The 20279-nt window shown below is 32.7% G+C and overlaps 1 protein-coding gene across 1 annotated transcript in view; it reads right to left on the bottom strand.

Moving 5' to 3' along the window:
- The window catches only part of LOC118199067 (tudor and KH domain-containing protein homolog), a 74253-nt gene that overhangs the window by 39364 nt on the left and 14610 nt on the right, over positions 1 to 20279 (bottom strand). The window contains exon 3 of the mRNA XM_035370859.2: positions 16170 to 16395. Coding sequence (XP_035226750.1) covers positions 16170 to 16395 — 226 coding nt within the window. The remainder of the gene's footprint in view (positions 1 to 16169; positions 16396 to 20279) is intronic.

Genomic DNA, 20279 nt, shown 5'->3' with positions numbered 1-20279 from the left:
AAGTTTAGCTCTATTTCTAAAAACAGATCAAATATTTTCAAATAGGTCGCATGTTGAAAAGAAGCACTAATGTAAAACAACTAGAAGAAAGAACAGGATATCCGCTGAAAATTAGAGAAGGGACGATAAGAATGAAAGGCAATGTGCGTAGTCATCCACATATTATATATGGTACCTTTGATGATAAAGACTTCTTTTCCGCTATCCACGAGTCAATACCCCCTGGACCTATATAACTATTATCTGTTTCTGTTCGTATAACTGGGCTCCCACTGTAAAATTTAGAATGATGCGAAAGAAAATTCTAAAGTGCAGTTTACTTTAAAAGTTTTCTAATAACGATATTACCTGCTAATTGCATTAAAATTAGCTAACTACAGAGCACAAGAAATATAGTAAGACTAGAATTCTCTTATTGCGAGAGTCGAGTTTAGTACTGTATGCGAATAAAAGTTTTAAATTGGTTTCGTCTAGTTGAACCTTGCTAATAGCCGAATGATAAAACACTTGCCGATAGTTTGATTTAGGTTCGAACATAGGTGAATGGGATGACTGCATTATAGGTGTTTCGTGCAGTCAGTTTTTCTTAGAAAGCCCTTCACGATGGCAGCCCTGGTACGTTTGCAATAAATAGCTCTTTTATGTTCTACATTATACAAATAGTATAAACTTTTTTTTTTATTGAAAATGAATAAATTACGCGTTTTGTTTTGTAAAAAAAAGTATTTTGTTGAACTTTAGTTTCTTAGAGGAAAGAAGGAATAAAAGATTATATATTTATTTCTAAATGAGCCAGCCAGCCATATGAACAAAACTTAATTTTGCTTCTTTTAGTTGAAGTAGAAATATATTGTGCATTTTGAAGAATAAAAAGGGTTTTACACTTTAGTTTGGCCTTAGAATGTCTGTTTTGTATTTTGTTTTACGGAAATTAAAATCTTTAATTTTTTTGTTGCAAACCCTAGATGGGGAAAACATTCTCTGTATAAAAAATAACAGTCACACATGTACGTAATAACAAATAAATATGAGTCTATAGGAAGCAAACCTGTTGCCAAGGCTTTCTTCTTAAATATTCAGATAGATTGTGATCATATTATCCCGGGTATTCGTTGAAATTAGTTGAATTTCTGTTGCTTACTTCTACTTCAGTGCATGTTTTATCTAATTTCTAATACAGTCAAAAGTCATTAATCCGGACCTCAAAGCTACAAACTTTCTGCGCATGCGTCAACACATAATGCGTTCGCGCATGCGCACATGCACATAATACGTTTACGCATGCGCGTTTAATATATAATGGACGGTATAAGCTAAGCTAAAATTATCTAATTATCTATTATAGTTAATGTTGCAGATTGCGTTGTTCCTTAATCTTCGAATTGGATCGGGCTTATTATTTTTTGCAGACTGTTAGAGCAACCCGGTTATAAAAGTAAGCTTGAACTTTCGATTATGTCAAATAGAATTTCCGATGCCGGAGCTGCCAAAGGATCTACAAAGCGAAAGTATGTTTCGATGTCCATCAAGCAAAAAGTGGAATTGCTGCAAAAAATGGATAAAGGCATATCCTTTGTTTCTTTAACCACTCTGAAATCTGTTTATCAATTTCACGCTGCTCTGCCAGAGGGGGGGACGTCGCAGCACGCAATGAATTGGAAGTTGATCTGTCAGCACTATCCTTATCTTCAGGGCAGATGTTTTTATTTTATTTGGCTTATAATTCCTTTCTAAATGAAGTATTTCATCTCGACGTATTCCGTATTTGATATGATTTAAATCAAATTTTTCGTCATTATAATTCGCTTCTGATAGTGAAGAAAGTGACAGAGAGGTTATTGAAAACGAAAAAATTTTGATTGACAAATTAGTCGGTATTCTCGACACAGCAATTATAGGACTTGAACAGCTGAACTTTGGAACTGAACAAGAAATTATGTCTGTTTATAGAATTAAAGAAAAAGTTTTATGACACAAAACGAAGCAACTTAAAACAACTTACAGTGAAAGAAATGTTTTTAATAAAGTAAACAAATAAATATTAAGCTTTCTTTTTTTGTAAATTTCGATACCCTTTAGATCATAATTGTTCTTTATTTCATAAATTACGGTTTCATATTTTTAATTTTATAATTTCTGCATGCCATCTTACCAGATTTAAACTGATGATCTATAATCCAGAAAAATCGATAATCTGGAATCGCCGAAGTCTCAACGAGTCCGGATTAAAGATTTTTGACTGTATTCGCACTTTGATCATGTGTATTCTTGAACACATCAATATTCTTGAGAATAACCTAACTGAAAGAAGATGAATTTAATCATGATCAGATCTACACAACTTTATTTTAAAATTTGTTATCATTTGCATTTTTTTGAGCGCAAGCATTTTTTTTTTCTTTTCATATTTCAAAACTTTCACCATTTACACCCTTTAAAAATAACTGCATATTATTATACTGAAAAATGAAATTAATGAATGTACAGAATTCTGAGACATCTTAATTCATTACATCGAAAACCAAATTATAAATATAAATATTTATAAAACTATATGTTTCTATATTAGGTAACTACACTAAAAGTAATACTGAGAAAATGTTTAGTAAAACTCTGCACTGCTTCTATTTAACTATAATATTTTGAAAAAATATTTTAAATTTTCCAACTGCACGTACAAAGCTTATATTCAATAAAATGCATCAAGAGTGTTGGCCCACCAGCGAACGAGCAATAAAGTCTCTGAACACTGATAATTCGGCTGAGAATTTGAGTTTCGGCGAATGAGCTTACTGCGTAGGCGTTTTCTTTGTTTTCCCCATGCGCAACGTGTATATGAGACAGTTTCCCTCAGAAATCCCTACCCTTGGCAGGTAACATTCGAGTGCTTTGCCACAGTCAAATTAAATAAAATTAAAAAAATAAGTAAGCATCATGAGCATTTGACTAGAAATTAATGTTTTTAAATTAAATCTCTGTTTAATTCTTTCTAGTTATAGAGAAAGAGAAAGAATTAAAGCTATAGAGATTCATAAAACCATAAGCATCAATCTGTCAAAATCCGATGTCTTTTTTGACTAATGCTCTTATAATATTTCAACGCAGGAATTTCTAATAGCACCTGTTTATTTGCTCTTAGCCCCCCCAAATAAGTAGTGGAATAGTAAAATATACTGATATTTTCTTAGTTTTTAAAGAAAACAATATCATTATGGCACAATTAATAAACTCATGGCTTTCCTTACTCATGGCTATACACAAAAGCGGAAAATGGCATGACAAAAACTTAGACGTCTGTAATTATGATTAGCAAATAAACAAGTTTTTTACTTCATGTTTAGTTAATTAGTTCTGTCATTATATCAAGTAAATTTTCAAATATTATTTATATCCGTACCGTCAAATAAACTCTGGATCAAAAATACCCGAAGTTGCAAATAAAATAAGAAATTTTCTAAGTTAAAAAGATATTTTACTTTATTAAAAAAGTAAACTATCTTGGGAACTATCGCAAATCATATTGTTTTAGTGAGAAAATATTCCTTTTATCTTAGCAAGCAATTGTATATAAGAGGTAAATTCAATAACTAAAGTGAAGGGTATTAGAAACACAAAAATATTTTGATATTACTGCCATATGCACATTGATTTCCATAAAATTTAAATATATATATATAAACACACACACACACACACATACATGTATACATGCATAAAAATGGAGGTTTATAAACGGAATAAAAATTAAACATATATATATTTTTTTCTTTTAAAGTCTTGATTTTTCATTTTCCCTCAAATTTTCATTTGATAACAAAATCCATAGCATAAAGCGAACAGTTACTGTTACAAGGTCAGATCGCTTTCGAAGCATTCTCCTTCTTGAAAACTCAGGAAGGGCAAAGTTCTGACAGTGATTGATACTTTTACAGTCGTCACTAATTAGTTCATCTGGATGATTCTCTGCAGGTGTAGGGGGTAAAAAAAACTGCTTAACGCTTTCGGTGGATACATCGGCAGAAACCTTCCAAGTTTTTTGAAGCAATTTCTTGACAAAGCTGCTGACGCTTTACAAAACAATACCTTATCTCTTTCAAAACCTACGGAGGGTTAAACAGTTTTATCATTGTGCCCATTGCTTTACACAATTTTATCCTACATTTGGTTTCTTAAAGTGTTATTCATATTTCAGTAAAATATTTTATTTTTGAAATCGCAAGAATCAAATATAAGATTAAAAAGTTTTAAATTTAAAAAAAAAGTACAAAAGTACAAAGTTTTACGCAAAAATTTATTTTTCTTCTCTTTTTCTTCAGACATTCCACTTCATTCTTGCTCTTTTTCTTCAGGCATTCTGCAAGTATATTAAAAAGCATCCAACTTTTTGGTATTTCTGACAATTATTTTAAATAAAGTTATCGCCTTCCATTTCATAAAGGCCCACAAACGGCCGAGCGGTAAAGTCGCTGAACACTGGTAGTTCACTCCGAGGTTCGAATCCCGATAAAACGGGCTAGTTGCATGGGCGTTTTCATGGTTTTCCCCATGTGTACCGTGTATGCCAGCTGGTTTGCCTTACAAAAATCTTCACGAAGGCATCCTTCCTTTTAGGCAGATAGCCCTGCTTTGCCGTAACTTAATAATCCAATTCAATCCATTTCATCAGTATTTGGTCAGAGCCTTTATCAGTCTTTAGAGGATAAACATTTTGAAGGTATGAGATGAAAGGACTGGTTTCATCAAGAGGTTTTGGTTTATTTAATTATGACAAAGCACACTCGGGCTATCGGCCTAAGGGAAGGTTACCTTCGTGGAGGACTTTCTAAGGGAAACTGGCTTGCATACACATTACACATAGGGAAAACCACGAAAACACTCTTGCAGCCAGCCTGTTCGCGGGATTCGAACCTCGGACCGAACTACCAGTGTTCAGCGACTTTACCGCTCGACTGCTGTTTCATCAAAAGGAAAAAAAAAAAAAAAAAAAAAAACATCCTTAGGTAATATCCACATATATCACTGGATAAACTTCTGAATCTTCAAATAATTCGACTGAGAAAATCATGGGATTCTCCATTTATGATAAGATATGATGTTCTATAACATAATTTAAATCTATACAACCATAAAGTCTAAAACCAGTCGCTCTTCACTTTAATTTGCAATGATATCGTTTTTGTCTTTTCCATTACCTTAAGCTCAGTTGATGGTATTTGCTGGTGTACGCATCCAAGTGTTTTCTCTTTGAACACCTAAATTCTGAAAGTATCCTGAAAGTATATTCAAATGCGTCCAACTTTTTGAAACATCTTGGTATGCCTGACAGCCAAATTTACCTGCAAATTATTGCTCACTTTTCTCCCTAATTTATAATAAATGGTCATAAAAGCAAAACTACCGGACCAAATATTAAGTAAAGGAGGTTATGGGAATTTATTTTCCCCGGGGAAGGGGGAAGAGTTCAAAAACTCACCACCAGGGGGAAAATGGTGCTGTATGCAATATTGTTAAATCAAATAACACATGAAAACATCTGTTTAAAATGTGTTTAATAGTTTCCGAAACATGTTACAAAGCATGTTCAATGTAGCGTCCAGCATTTTCCGAAAGCAAGTTAAATCCTGTTACTGCATTCTCAACAGCAGCTCTTAGCATATCAGGAGGAATGTTACGGACATGTCAGTGTATCACATTTTTCATTTCTGCCAAATTGTTTAGATTATCACCATAAACAGTGCTTTTGAGATAACCCCATAGCCAAAAGTCACAGAGGTTGAGGTCTGGTGGGAAGAGGGCAAGTGTCGGCCTATAAGACGTTCATTCATGAAATGTTGCCTAAGTAACTGTGCGACACACGTGAGGTAAGGCGCAGCCCTGCATAAAAATCATAGTATCTAAAATGCCCCGTTACTGCAGTTCATGTATCACGAAACATTTTAACATTGACTTTAAGTGAGCTGCAATCACAGTGGTCCAGCTGTCGACTGCTCTTCAGAGAAAAATGGTTCAGTTATAAAACTAGCTGTCATTCAAAAACAGACGGTGTGGAATGACTGCTATGCAATCGAATGCAGTAGGAGAATGCAATAGAACTAGATAGATAACACGAGGAATTTCTTTGGCCCAAATCAATTAAAAGCATTTTGAATCAATATCTTCATGTTTTAGGGCCGAATTCAGGCTTCAAAAATTACAAATTAGCGATCTGTAAGAAAACGATTTCCAGATTGTACGCACTTGTGCGAGTGATTTGCAATCTGACATTTTCTAATCGCTAATTCGTGGTTTTCACGGACGAATTTCTCCCTTACACGGATGGCGTACTCGACTTTTATGGAATTTAACACCTTTAAATGGTAATTTACTTACTTCAAAGTTTCTTAATGGTATACAACATATTAAGCCCATGTAACAAAAGGTTAAGTTGAATTCCGACCCATATTTTGTTTAACAATATTGCATACAGTGCCATTTCCCCCCTTGTGGTGAGGTTTCGAACTTTTTTTTTCGTGGAAAATAAATTCCCATGACCTCCTTTACACGATTACCAAGTTTGATAACATTTGATCCAGTCGTTTTCTTTTTATGACCATTTCAATGTGGAATTTTAATTATAACCACTCTATATATTATCATGAAACTATGCATTATATGTATACCATGCGTAAAATTTCCGCTTTTATGGAAAAATAAACAATCGAAGCAAACATACTTAGGATAATGGACCAAAACTGAAAAAATTTCCCCTCCCTCCGAAAATAAAATATTGAAACTTCAACCTTGAATTTATTGGGTTATCGAAATATTTAATTTGACTTATCTTCTAAGTCCTAGTTCTGACAACAATTCCGTCAAAAATTCCGAATTACTTAAGCTGAAGTAAAAGATTTAGTAAATATTCACTGTATGTTAATAAAGTAATCAGAGTGTAATAAAAATAGATTATAGAATTTATGCTGATGCAACTTTTTGTCTGACTGCACAACATGTAATAGAAGAGAAGGCTTGAATAGATCTGTTTTTGACATGCCTCTAAAAGTAGATGTCATACTCCTTTTGTCTCTTTAGTGTCAAAAAACTTTCCTTTGAGAGGCAACTTTAGTTTCTGGGAAAGAAAAAAAATCACAAGAAGACAAATTTGAAGAACATGCAGGACGAATGACTACACATACTTATTTTCGGAACACAAGCGGTTCTCCGACTGGTTATTGAATAATGAAAAGATGAATTGTCATGCAATACAAAACATTTGGAATATGTTTTCTGACTGAAAACGTAAGATTAAAAGTCATCTGCTTAATTCACAGCCATTTACAAGTCAACTACTCGGGCAACTGCAGAATCGTTTTGATCTTTAGCTTGTAAGACAAGCCTAATATCACTGGATTTAAACACATCTTTCATCTTCCGAGAACTTTCCTTATTTAGCTCATATTCTAAGAATATTAAGTGAATACAATTATTGCAAAAGAAATTAAATATTCATTTGCACTACGGCTTGGTAGTTTACTAACGAGTTAACAAAACTTAAATTCTGCTTTTTGTGTCTAAGAATACAACAATATTTTAAATATTTACAAATAAATTGAAGCCTCACCAGTTGCCTAGCATTTGAAGATTGTTAAATACTAATTGCTTGTTGCGAAGTCTAACCCAGGCTGCATAGTTGGTTTTCGTAGTTTTCTAGGTTCTCTTTACAAAGGTTCTCTATGAAAGCATCTTAATCAAATAGCTCTCATGTTCTTTCTCTGTTCAAATAACAAACTTACCTAGTTTAAGCGCGATTTCCAAGTGAAGTTACTAGCAAAACCCGAATACTCATTAAAAATCATATAGTTGCCAATCGGGAGTAACATGAAAGATACGGCGCCAATAATTGAATTGCTGTTACAGTACGCTGTTTCTAAACTTAGATGGGCATTCCTTAATTAAATACAATTGATTTGTAACTTCTACTAGAGCTGACGGTAAGAATTGAAGTGCAAACAAATAATATCATGTGCAATCCTGATTAATATAAAATTAATAATATTTGCATTCAGACAAAGTTTTTTGAAATATTTGCAATTACTTTATAAGAAGGATTTATTAATAACCATAATAATTACTTATTATATTACTGATGATTAGGATTCAGTTTTTGACAATTACATTCTAAATTAGAATTTTAAGGATTGGATTGGATTATTCAGTTATGGCAAAGCACACGAGGGCTATCTGCCTAAAGGGAGGGATGCCTTCGTGGAGGACTTTCTAAGGGAAACTGGCTCGTATACACGTTACACATGGGAAAAACCACGAAAACGCCCATGCAGCCAGCCCGTTCGCGGGATTCGAACCTCAGACTGAACTACCAGTGTTCAGCGTCTTTACCGCTCGGCCGCTGGTGGGCCTTAGAATTTTAAGGATATAATGAAAATACGCTATGCACAAAAATGCATTTTGGATGAAAAATGAGTTGATTTTTTATGTTTTAAAACTTCTTAAATTTATTTAATAAACATTGTATCCTCGCTGTTAATTGAATCCAGAATGTTGGGTGCCGTTTATATAATTATTCTTACTTGTCCACAGAACCTGCTGACTTATCCAGCCATTAAGTAGCTGCATATCATTTCTACATAAGCATTGAACTTCCATTCTCTCTAGAGGGTTGTACGTTTATATCATAATTTGACTTTGAATATAAAAATTATTATTCTAAATCTTATGTTTCTATAAAAATATACTGTGCTTTAAAAATATAGATGATAGTATCAACCGCTCTTTCAGCCACTTCATAAGCAACAGTTTGTTTAGAAATAAATTATGCAGTTAATGTCATAAAATATTTTCATAAAATTCATATAAACATCAAACGAAAATTCTCAGTTTTATACAATTCGATTTAAACGAAGCAAAGTAGCAGATGACAAAACGCCAAAGGTAAAAATTTACTTTTACAAAAATGTACTCTTATTTTTTTAAAAAAAGGAAGAAAGAGAGAAATTAAAAAAAATAATTAAAAATTTGAATGATATCATCTATAATTTAAAAAAAATAGCTTTTCATATAGTATTAATAAATATTTATTATGCATCATTGAGGGAAAAAATTTCATATAATTAATTCTCTGTAAAATTTTACTTGAAATTTAAGGTTAAAAATAGCTGTGGCAATTCACTGTAACAAAAATCCATAAACCACATTTGGCATTATTATCGCCCCAAAAAAAAGATGCCAAATTTCAAAACACGAAAATATGTAAATTCGTGTATATCTTAGAAAATTTTGAATAAAAAAGTCTAATTTTTTGCAGATACGCTTAAAAATATACCTACCGTAATTTCCGGAAGAAACGCCACGGCGTTTACATGTTTAAAACTTAAATTTTCAGCGGGTGCGGCGTTTAGGTGCACTAAAAATAAAATATTTCCTTTGATGGTCATTGTGCATAGTTTGAATAACTTTGTCACTGTACATAGTTTGGATGGCGTTGTCATTGTACATAGACCACTCAGTTGTTCCAACACAAAAGACCACTCAGTTGCTTTTTGTGAACGTTATTTTGTTTACATTCTTTCCCTTGAACGGACCTACATGTCTTATTCACCCTAAATGGGATTTCAGAATAATAACATTCTTCCCCCTTTGAAATCAGCATTCTCATCATTTTGAATAGTCTCTCTCCTCTGCCATTCGATGAATCTTCCAGGAACCATCCTCTCTCCACCCCTGCCTTTTCTGCAATTTTTTCCAAAGGCGGACAAGACTCCACCCGCCTCGCAATAACGAACTCTGACGTATTTCCCCTTCAGCATGAATCGATTTTTCTTGGCATTCTGCCAGATACAGATCCCATCAGTTTGGGTACAAGTACTTGTTGGATAGTTTTTAACTTTAAGTACAAGTACTTGTTGGATAGTTTGTAAGAGCGGAAAATTTTTTAAAATGGCACCTAAACGGCACAGAAGCTATACTGCTGGTTTTAAACTTAATGTAATTTCATGTGCTGAACAAATTGGAAATAGAGCAGCAGCTCGAGAGTTTGAAGTGGACGATAGATGTATTCGACGTTGGAGAACTGAAAAAGAAGAACTTAAAAATATGCCACTACAGAAACAAGCCAAAAGAAGTTGTACTATAAGGTGGCCGAATCTAGAGGACGACCTTGCAAACTGGATAAAGGAGCAACGAAAAAAAGGAATGGCAATTTCGACTGTAAAAATTTGCTTACAAGCAAAATTTATAGCAAAGCAAATGAACATGAATGATTCCAAAGGAAGGCCTTGCTGGTGTAGCAGATTTATGAAAAGAAAAAATATTTCTGTGCGTACTAGAACAACAGTCGGGCAACAATTACCAATGGACTGGCGGGATAAAAAGGCATCTTTTCTAAAATATGTGACAGATATTATTGACAAAAGAAAACTTCTTCGGTCACAGATAATAAATATGGATGAAACGCCGTTAGCTTCCGACTCTCCTGCAAACAGAACTGTTGATGAAACTGGTGCCAAAAACTGTATCTGTGCTTACGACGGGGCATGAAAGAACATCATTTACATGTGTGTTAGCTTGCGCCGCAAACGGTGACAAGCTAAAGCCGATGATCATTTTTAAACGGAAAACTATTCCGAAGGGAGATTTTCCTAATGACGTAATTATTTGTGCAAATGAGAACGGCTGTATGTGCGAAACAATCATGCATGAGTGGCTACAAAAAGTTTGGCAGTATCGTAAGGGATCTTTTTTCCAACCAAAAGGGTTATTGATAATGGATTCCATGCGTGCGCATTTACTTGAGTCAGTGAAAACCAGATGCCAAAAATTGTCTACGACCGTAGCAATAATTTCTGGTGGTTTGACAAAAATCTTACAACCATTAGATTTGTCAGGTAATAAATCTTTCAAAGCTGATGTCCGAAAGTGGTGGGAGTGTTGGATGAATGAAGGATTGCATACGTATACCAAAAGCGGCAAAATGCGTAGAGCATCTTTTGAAGAAGTTGCAAAGTGGGTAGGAAGTGCGTGGAAATCGATACAAAAATCGTCAATAATAGCAGGATTCAAAGAAGCTGAAATTATATCTTTAGATAAAGAGACTGTAAACCAAGAGGATGAATGAGATGATCTGGAAGACTTGGACTTATCAGGATTTACTAAATCTTAATTCAGAAAGTGAAGAATCAGATTTTGATGGCTTCATATGATGTATAGTTTATTGTAATTCCTTTTGTAAGTAAAATTTAAAATTTCCTTTTGTAATCCAAATTTAATAGTTCGTTGTTGCAACTTTTTTTATAATATAGTCTGAGTATTACAAATATGGACTTCTTTAGCGGGTATATATAAGTATATTCGTGAACACAAATATATTTTCAACATTTCTTACCTTTAATTTATTTTTGAGTTATGATTTCATTTCATGCAATTTTCTTAACTTATATGTCATATATGAAGACATAGGTTGAGATTTTGCATCTATACGGCCCACGACGATGTCACGCACAATTAAATCTATTGCAGCGTTTCTGTGCAATTTAAATTTTTTTCCCGCCATTTTTCTCGAGTGCGGCGTTTACGCTGATGCGGCCTTTCTTCTGGAAATTACGCTACTTTAAGATGATGGTAAAAATTTTATAGGTTATATAATTTAAATTTTTTTCAAAAAATTTATAAAAATTATTTAAAAATATAAATTTAAAAAATAAAACACAAAAATATGGGTAAATTTTATTTGGAATGAACCTAAATTTCAAAATGTGAAAGGAAAAATAATAAAAGTTTAATAAAAAAAGAGATATTAATAAATATTTACCAAATTCAATTAAGATTGAGGAGCTAAAATTTTAAAAACTACTGGTACGATTTTTACAAAACTTGGTATTCTGGCATAATTTGAGTCGTAGAATCGAAATATGGGAAAAAAAATGATATGTTATTTCAGAAAAAGTCCGATTTTGTGTCAAAATACCTTTGTTAGAATAGTGTTATATATAAATCTAATATATATCCTTAGTCGCGCCTTCGAGACATGAAAAACACAGTTTGAATTTTGTCAATCGACCCAGTAGTAGGGGAGATATAGCACTGTCCCTTTTTTTTTTTTTGAGCAGTGTACATAATTACATGAACATATTTTATTGTTAGTTTAAAAATTAAATTAATTTGTTTGGTTTAAAGTAACTATATTTTAAAAATTATTGTAATTTTAATCCTATATTTCTTTCTAAATAATAGCAATACAGTAGAAGTCCAGAAATCCGCAAAGCTTGGGACCAGAGGTTGCGCGGATTTTAGGAATTTCAGGACAGAAAAGATAAATCATAATATTCAGACTAACAGTGCAGAATAAATAAGGCGCATTAAATACATTTAATTAAATTATTATATACATTATTGCAATAACTTATTATATGCATTAAATTATTATTACATATATAAATTGATTATATTATTCATTTTATTATGTATACACAGCATCGAGGTTTGCCGATTTCGCCTCATGCAAAGATTTCCGGTTTGGATTCTGGTGTTAGAATCACTGTTGCTGTAAAATTTCAACAGCTTTTCTTTATTTTTCCCTATATCATAGACAATGGTATCACAATTCCATACGATTCTGCTATAAAATAGACCTGTCTCCATCTTTTTGCAGAATTTGCACTTTTTGCATTACCGTCAATGCAACATGTTTACGTGTTTCAACGTTGCAAGCAGTAAAACCATGAGTGCGTTTCTTATCTGTAATTGTATTAAAAAGGGCTGAAATTAAAAATATTCTTACTTTATCCACAAAATATCTGGATAGAAAAAAGCAGCACTAAATAATCTCGTGAAATAACAAAGCTCAGAAAATACAACAACTTGAAAGAAGAGTTGAGTGAATTGTCTGCTTTCTTACCTCGATGCAGATTAGAGGGGAAGAAACTTTTATCATGATGTCAATAATTTGGTATTTCCGTTATGACTCATTATTAGGTAAGTATTTTTTCTTCAATACCTCGTACTCAATGTTGCGGTTTCCGGAACCTATAAACTGAATGTTTATATTTTGAGAGGCAACGCAGATTTCAGGAGTTGGTGGATTTTTGGTATTTGGCTGTACTAACTTATATTATTTTTCCTCTGAATTTGCCGTAATGTAAGTTGTAAGCATCACTTTCAAGGCCGAAGCTAGACCTTTTGCCATCACTATAAAATATAAATAATAAAAGTAGTGTCTGATAAATTCAAGAAAATTTATGTGTTTATGAAATAAATAAATTACATATCTAAATTATCTGAATAGCTGATTTGTTGACATCACTTGTTTAGCACGCAGTATGATGTGTATCGTCTGACAGACAGTTACAAAATGTTTTCGTCATTGCCATTGCCAATAAGTCCAAACAATAGTGGTCGAATTCTAACAACTGATCAACAATGCGAACTTTGAAAAACAGTTCCTCGATATGTTGCAGTTGCATATAAATTGTTATTATTAAAATTTAACATTATAAAATTAACAAAAACAATATAAGACTCATATCCTGGTGAAGTAGCCACCGAAAACTGTACTCTTCTGCCGTTCTCTAGCTTGTGCATTCTTTCCAAAAAATCGGGACAGTCCCGCTGAAAGCGAGATGTCTAATCACCTTATGGTAAACTTATGTCTGATATTGGTACATATATATATATATTCTATTTCAAGTTTTTGTTTTCATTTGAGTAAGTGATAAAAACCCTTTCTTACACAGATACGTAAAAGCAAGCTGAATCATAATATTTAGAGCACCACTGTACAGTTTACTAAATTCTCTTTTCACTGGCACTGAGGTCCAGAAGTTAATCACAACCTTCTACTGGAATTTGGATTTTATGTCTGGTGTTAAAATTAGCAGTTCTGTTTCATTCAATGCCAGTTTGTTATTTCCAAAATCACAGTAGAAAGGATCAAGAACCATGAAAATTTATTAATTTATTACTTGAAAAATAAAATTTTGTTTTAAATTGTGACCTCAGAGTTTCAAAATGCGAACACGTATAATTGTGTAACTCCTTTTCAATAGCAATATAACTTTCTGCTAAAAAGTCGGAAATGGTGGAAAGTTCCAGTGTTTTACACAACTAAGCAATAAATTAAGTTTCCTTTGAAATTCCTTTAATTTTCCATGAGCATTGAGAACAATCAAAGAACAACTTTGTAGACAAAGTTTCTTTCTTTTTTTTCTTTTAAGCCACACCCTTGAGGAAGATGTTTGCAGGAGCAACTACTTTTAAAAGACAGAAATTATTTTTATATGTTATAAATAAATACAAGAACCTCACTGTTTCATTGCAATAAACCTCTTCTTGGGCCATATTACTTACAAAATAAATAGACGAATTTGCCATTTTCAAGGAATATGTTAAGAATTTAGATCCGAAGTTTCATTGGAGAGGACTTTCCTTTTTTATTGGTAATAGCATAACACCCTGTGATTATCAAAACCTGAAACCTAGTAGGTAATATTTTTCCTTTTTAATGCAGCAGCTAAACTGCAGCTAGCAGACCAGAGAATGGCTAAATGTTTAAAACATTCATCAGGGTTAGTAATCCACATTACTGGTCTCAACATTAGGTAGAACTGTAATGTTTTGGGCATATTTTTTAGTATTCATGTGATAATATCTAAGTGTACCATACACATGTTTGAATACAAGCAAGATTTACAAATTTTACATTTAATAGTCATTTCTTTGTACAGTATCTACAGCAGTAAAAATGTAAATATTGGCTACACAGATGTTCCTTTGTCTTAAACAGAAATTCTTAAGGAAGGGAGAGCTAGTGAGAAAGCAACAAATGACAATGAAAGTGGAATAAAAACATAATGTTTTGGAAGAAAGCAGACTACTTATCAATATATGTGAAACAAAATACAGAGGAGATAATGTTTCTCTGTAAAACCGCTATTAGACCTGCTAGTTATCTTTAGTTGCACTCTGAAAGAAACATTTTCAGAAATCTTCGATTCCAGCATATCTGATTGGTCAACCTAATGAAAGCCTCCCAAAAATATATTCGGTCCTCCTCTAATACTGAAGACTGAGTTGAAAGCAAAACATTTCCTTCAGCTTCCAAAAATGTCCCAAGTAAATTGTTGAGTGTAATTATTTCAGCTAGAAACCTCCCGCTCAAATGAGTGCTGGAAGAAAACATTTCTCTGAATTTTTCATAGTGTCATGCATTGCTTCATGTAATAATTCCATAAATTTAATGGATCCAGATGCTGTAAGTAGAAATCTGGAATATCACAATTAGCTTAAAAAGTACTGATGCTAAGTTTTTGGACATTGATTAAAAGACTTAGTCTGCAGAGAACTTACTGACACAGATACACTTAATGGAAAAAAAAAAAAAAAAAAGAGGAAGAGGAATGCTGATCCAGATGATGATGAAAGTACAAACTGCTTTGTTTGTATAATAAAATATATGAGCCAGTTACAGGTTCATGTATGCATATTTTTACTTGAAGTAATATCTCAAAAGCAAAAGGATGTAGATGATTCCTTTTCACACACACATAAAGACAACAATTACATAATTTATGAATGGCTAAAAAGTACCTTCATATAAGAGGAATTAACAGTTTTCTATTCAGAAAATATCACTGTAAATTTGTTTGTGCCTCTGAACTACTTCATATTAGAAAATAAATTTATTGTGCACGCAAAACACACACGCTTTTATTAGAAGCTATTTATTCAACAATGAGCATCTTGAAATCTTTCAGTGATGCTCTGTTTTAGTAACCTTAATTATTACACTATCATTTCACATCTTTATTGCATTATAATTTATTGAAAATGTTGAATAAATTCTAGCATTTTCAATAAATTGTAATTCAAACTTTATTGTTGTTCCCACTGAATCTGTATTTTATCAAGAGTTTATTAATTTATTCTGAAAAAAGAGAAAATATATTTTTGTTCCATATTATTATTGAAATAATATATTCTAGATAACAAGATTTCCATCATGGCATTATAGTATTAATTATGCATTTACCCACATAAAAAAGACAATGCAATTATATAAATTTTTCAAGTATCTGATGGACTTATGATTTCAGTTAATAGATACATCTATAATTCCATTAAGTATTTATATTTGAAATTCACAAAGCTGATGATAATTTAAAAGTTAATCAAATAAAACTTACAATATTCGAAGAGGGCAAAGGAAGGTTTTCAGGTAATGCACGTCCTGCTATATGAACAGACTTGCATGAATTTACTTCCACTTCAGCGACTAATTCATCAATTAAATTAACAGCTGCATTTACTTCCTCTTGTTTTCCCTTTATGACAATTTTCACTGCTGAATTTTTATATTTAGATGAGTTGAATTCGAACATTATTGTGGCTCTTGTTATATCACAAATTTGCCTAAGGGGAAAAAAATAATGAATCATCATTGTTCAAATTAAGTATATTAAATTAATTACACATGCATATTAACATTTTTGTATGACTCAATTTTTCTCTCACTAAATCTGAAACTAAACATTTCTGAATACACTTAGATTTACCAAGGAAATACCATTTTTACATAGCATTTAATGTTCTGGTAATGCAAATGGAATGGTTTAGTTTACTATTTATTTTCATAATATTTAAGGTAAGATTTCACAATAAGTCAGCTTATACAGAAAACTAAATGTAAAAGCATAAAGCATTTGCATTGAAGATGAGTACTATTTAATGGTAGTGGTTTGGAGTTTCCAATACACAGAAAGCAATCTGCCTATCGCTGCTTATTGAGCGATAAATGTCATTAACAAGTTTTTAATTTTTGGTGAAAAATATGGATATTATCTAATATGACATGGATATGATTGCATTACTTTCCTTTCAAACAGTTAATAAGGCTTTATCCTGAAGAGTACAGAAATTTAACTTCTACAAGTTGATATAACATTTTAAGTTCAGATCTTCCTTTATCTGATCATGACTTTTCTTTCTTAATTAATGATTTGATGATATCAATTTTTCAGCAAACTGGTGGATAGAAATGTCCAGTTTCTCAAAGAACTTAACCATTTTCATGATCTGTTTGCTTTTTTTTCTTTTCTGGATTTGTTTTCCAAAATTTCAATTGTTACCAAATCGTTAATGCTCTTCATGCTATTTTAAAGTTAGAAAAATCATTGTTTTTGATACTTGATTATTTCTATGCTGTTTTACCAAAGCACCTTACTTCTTTCAAGGTCTCAATTATAAAAGTTGAACTATCAGGCTTTAATGAAAGTTTCCCCCCACCGCAAATATTGTATGTGCAAACAGTTCACGTTGCCGGGTTTAATCACATTTTATCAAATGATTTTTGGCATTTGAAAGAAAGAGACTTGCTTTAGAACATTGTGTTGTGAAATTTGTAAAACAAAATGCCATTATTATTATGTGCAAGGCGTCTGTAATAGAACTGTCACGCTACCAGATTAGAACCATCATTTACATCCAGTTCTGTTATGAAAAGGCAGCTACAGAATGTCACCAAACCAAGTGTACAGCTTTAGCTATTAATGTTGCATCATATGGCACTGTGAAGGTAAAAGTTAAAATAACAAGGACTGTGACGTTCAAGAAGCAGAGCGCTCTGGCCGGCCTGATGCTGATGAAACCCATCTGTGAGAATTTAATCTGTTAACTGGGTATGACAAAATTTTTTGTCATGCTGGGAAGACTATTTCAATGGGTATGACAAAATGTTTAGTCATGCTGGGAAGACTATTTCAATGGGTATGACGAAATGTTTCATCATGCTGGGAAGACTATTTCAATGGGCATAACGAAATTTTTCGTACATTTTTTTGCAATATGTCACTTGACCGTTGTTCAAGAAAAATCGATCAATGGAAACACTTGTCCGCTCATAAATTGTGATAACACTCCTAATTTGCACAATTTAATTTAATTTTAGTCTGCATTTTAGTATTTTACATATTAGTAATAACTTGTTGATTTGAGTAATTGTTAGTTTTTTATAAATATGGCTAAAATTATTGTGAAGCACAAAATATTTTTGAATTGTCTGAAAGTGACGATGAAATATTGCCCGGGAGGTTTGGTAAACGACGTCGAATTCTAAGAATAAGTACCAGTTCGCAAGAAAGCGATAACAACTTCTTTCCTGATGGTCCGGACATTGAATCAAAGGATGATGATGTTATAGACCAAAATACTCAACCCACATCAGCCGAATGGAAATGTGAAAGAATACTGCGATCGCCTTTCCCGTTTTTATCTCAATCTAAACTTACATTTGAAGGACCTGAAGAAAAGGATTGCCTTTTTATTTTGAGAAATTTATCGATGAGAATTTTGTAGAACTTATTGGGGAACAATCAAACAAATACGCTGGACAGTTTTTTGAAAAAAATAATTTCATGAAACTGCGTTCAAGATGTCTCTCGTGGGTTGACACAGATGACCAAGAGATGAGAGTATTTATTTTTTTACTAATTTTGCAAGGAATAATAGGAAAACCTTCTTATCAGCTTTATTTTACAAAGCGAGAAAGTCTGGAGACTCCATTTTTTTATAAAACTATGTCAGAGAAAAGGTTCCAACTGTTAGCAAAATTTTTACACTTTAGTGATAACAATGCTTTTGATCTAAAAGTGTGCAACAAAAAAACCTACAAAATCGATTCCATTTTGAACTATTTGAGAAACAAATTCAAGGTGTTATACGTACCAGATAAAGAAATATCTGTAGACGAGTCTCTTTTGCTATGGAAAGGAAGACTGTCTTGGAAACAGTACATTCCATCGAAAAGAAGTCGATTTGGTGTTAAATTGTATAAGATATGTCAAAGTAAATCCGGATACATAAGTGATTTCATTATATATACAGGTAAAGACATGCAGTATGGTTCGAACTATCCAGAAGAACAGGGACCAAATCCTATTGTTCTTGAATTGTGCCATGATTTGTTGGATAAGAACTATACGCTATATCTCGATAATTAGTATACTAGTACTGATCTAGCTGAGATGCGCAGAAGAAAAACCGATGTTGTAGGAACAATGCGAAAAAATAGAAAGGGAATACCATCTGATATCAAAAATTGTGTTTTGAAAAAAGATGAACATATTGCTAGGTACAAAGACAAAATAATGAAGTTATCGCTGACTACAACAAAAATATGGGAGGAGTTGATCTTGCTGACGGACTAATGAAAACTTATGAAATCGTTAGAAATCAAGTAAAAAAGTATTACTATAAGATATTTTTACATGCACTAGACATGGTGTGTTTGAATGCATATCTTTTATACAAGAAAGATGGCGGTCACCTAGATAGGCTTCATTTCCTTATCGAAACTGTAGAAAAAGGTGTTGAAAAATATAGAGACGGATCGCAGTTGCTATCTACTACTACAGGACGATCATCTTTGACACCAAAACCATCTCAACTCTTTGAAAGACATTTTGCAGACTATATACCATCCGACTCTTCAAAAGTAATTGTACCGAGGAGATGCAAATTATGCTATTCCAAAGGTCTTAGGAAAGAATTGAGATTTTGGTGTCCCGACTGCAGTGTTGCTTTGTGTATGCCGCATTGCTTTAGGGAATATCATACGAAATAATTGTTTAAATTCGTTCAATTAATTTGTTTTTCTGGATTAAAAATGTTTAATTTTAATATTTAATATCATTAAATATTTTAAAACAATTTTCTTTTATTTATTCCTTGCGATGTGCTGAAATTAATGCAAAGGAAAAAGTCCCCATTGTGAAACAATTTTACTGAAAGCTTATTCCCCAGTTAACAGGTTAAGGAAGAAGATCAGTACGCAACCACTCGAGAGCTTCCTATGAAGTTAGATGTTAGTTCCATGTCCATTAGTCACACTATACATCACATAAACTTGACATGTTCAATCGCAGAGTGCCGCATGAGGTGACTCAAGCAGATGAGCACAGATGTGTTCGGGCTTGCACTAATCTGCACAAATATCGACACAAGGACGAAATTCCTGGATTGGAACGTCACTTGTGATCAAAAGCCGATTTATTTCAACAAACAAGCCAAAAAGGAAGTTGGTCTGCAACCGGTGAGCCCGCAGGCAGTGTCGCAAAGTGCAATTTGACTAATAAAAAGATCATACTTTGTATCTGGTGGAATTGCTATGGTAATATCCACAAAGAGTATCTGGAAAAACGTAAAACTCTTGCCAGTAAGATGTACAGCGAGATGATAGTCTGTGTTAACGTTGCTATTAATAAAAATGTCGAACCAACTTCCAGCGCCAAATGTTCCAT

The sequence above is a fragment of the Stegodyphus dumicola genome, chromosome 7, assembly GCF_044657685.1.
Source record: "Stegodyphus dumicola isolate Sdum_Otavi_A_Nest chromosome 7, ASM4465768v1".
NCBI classification, from domain to species: Eukaryota; Metazoa; Arthropoda; class Arachnida; order Araneae; family Eresidae; genus Stegodyphus; species Stegodyphus dumicola.
The sequence above is the reverse complement of the archived record's forward strand: the minus strand, read 5'-3'. Positions and strand labels throughout refer to the sequence as shown.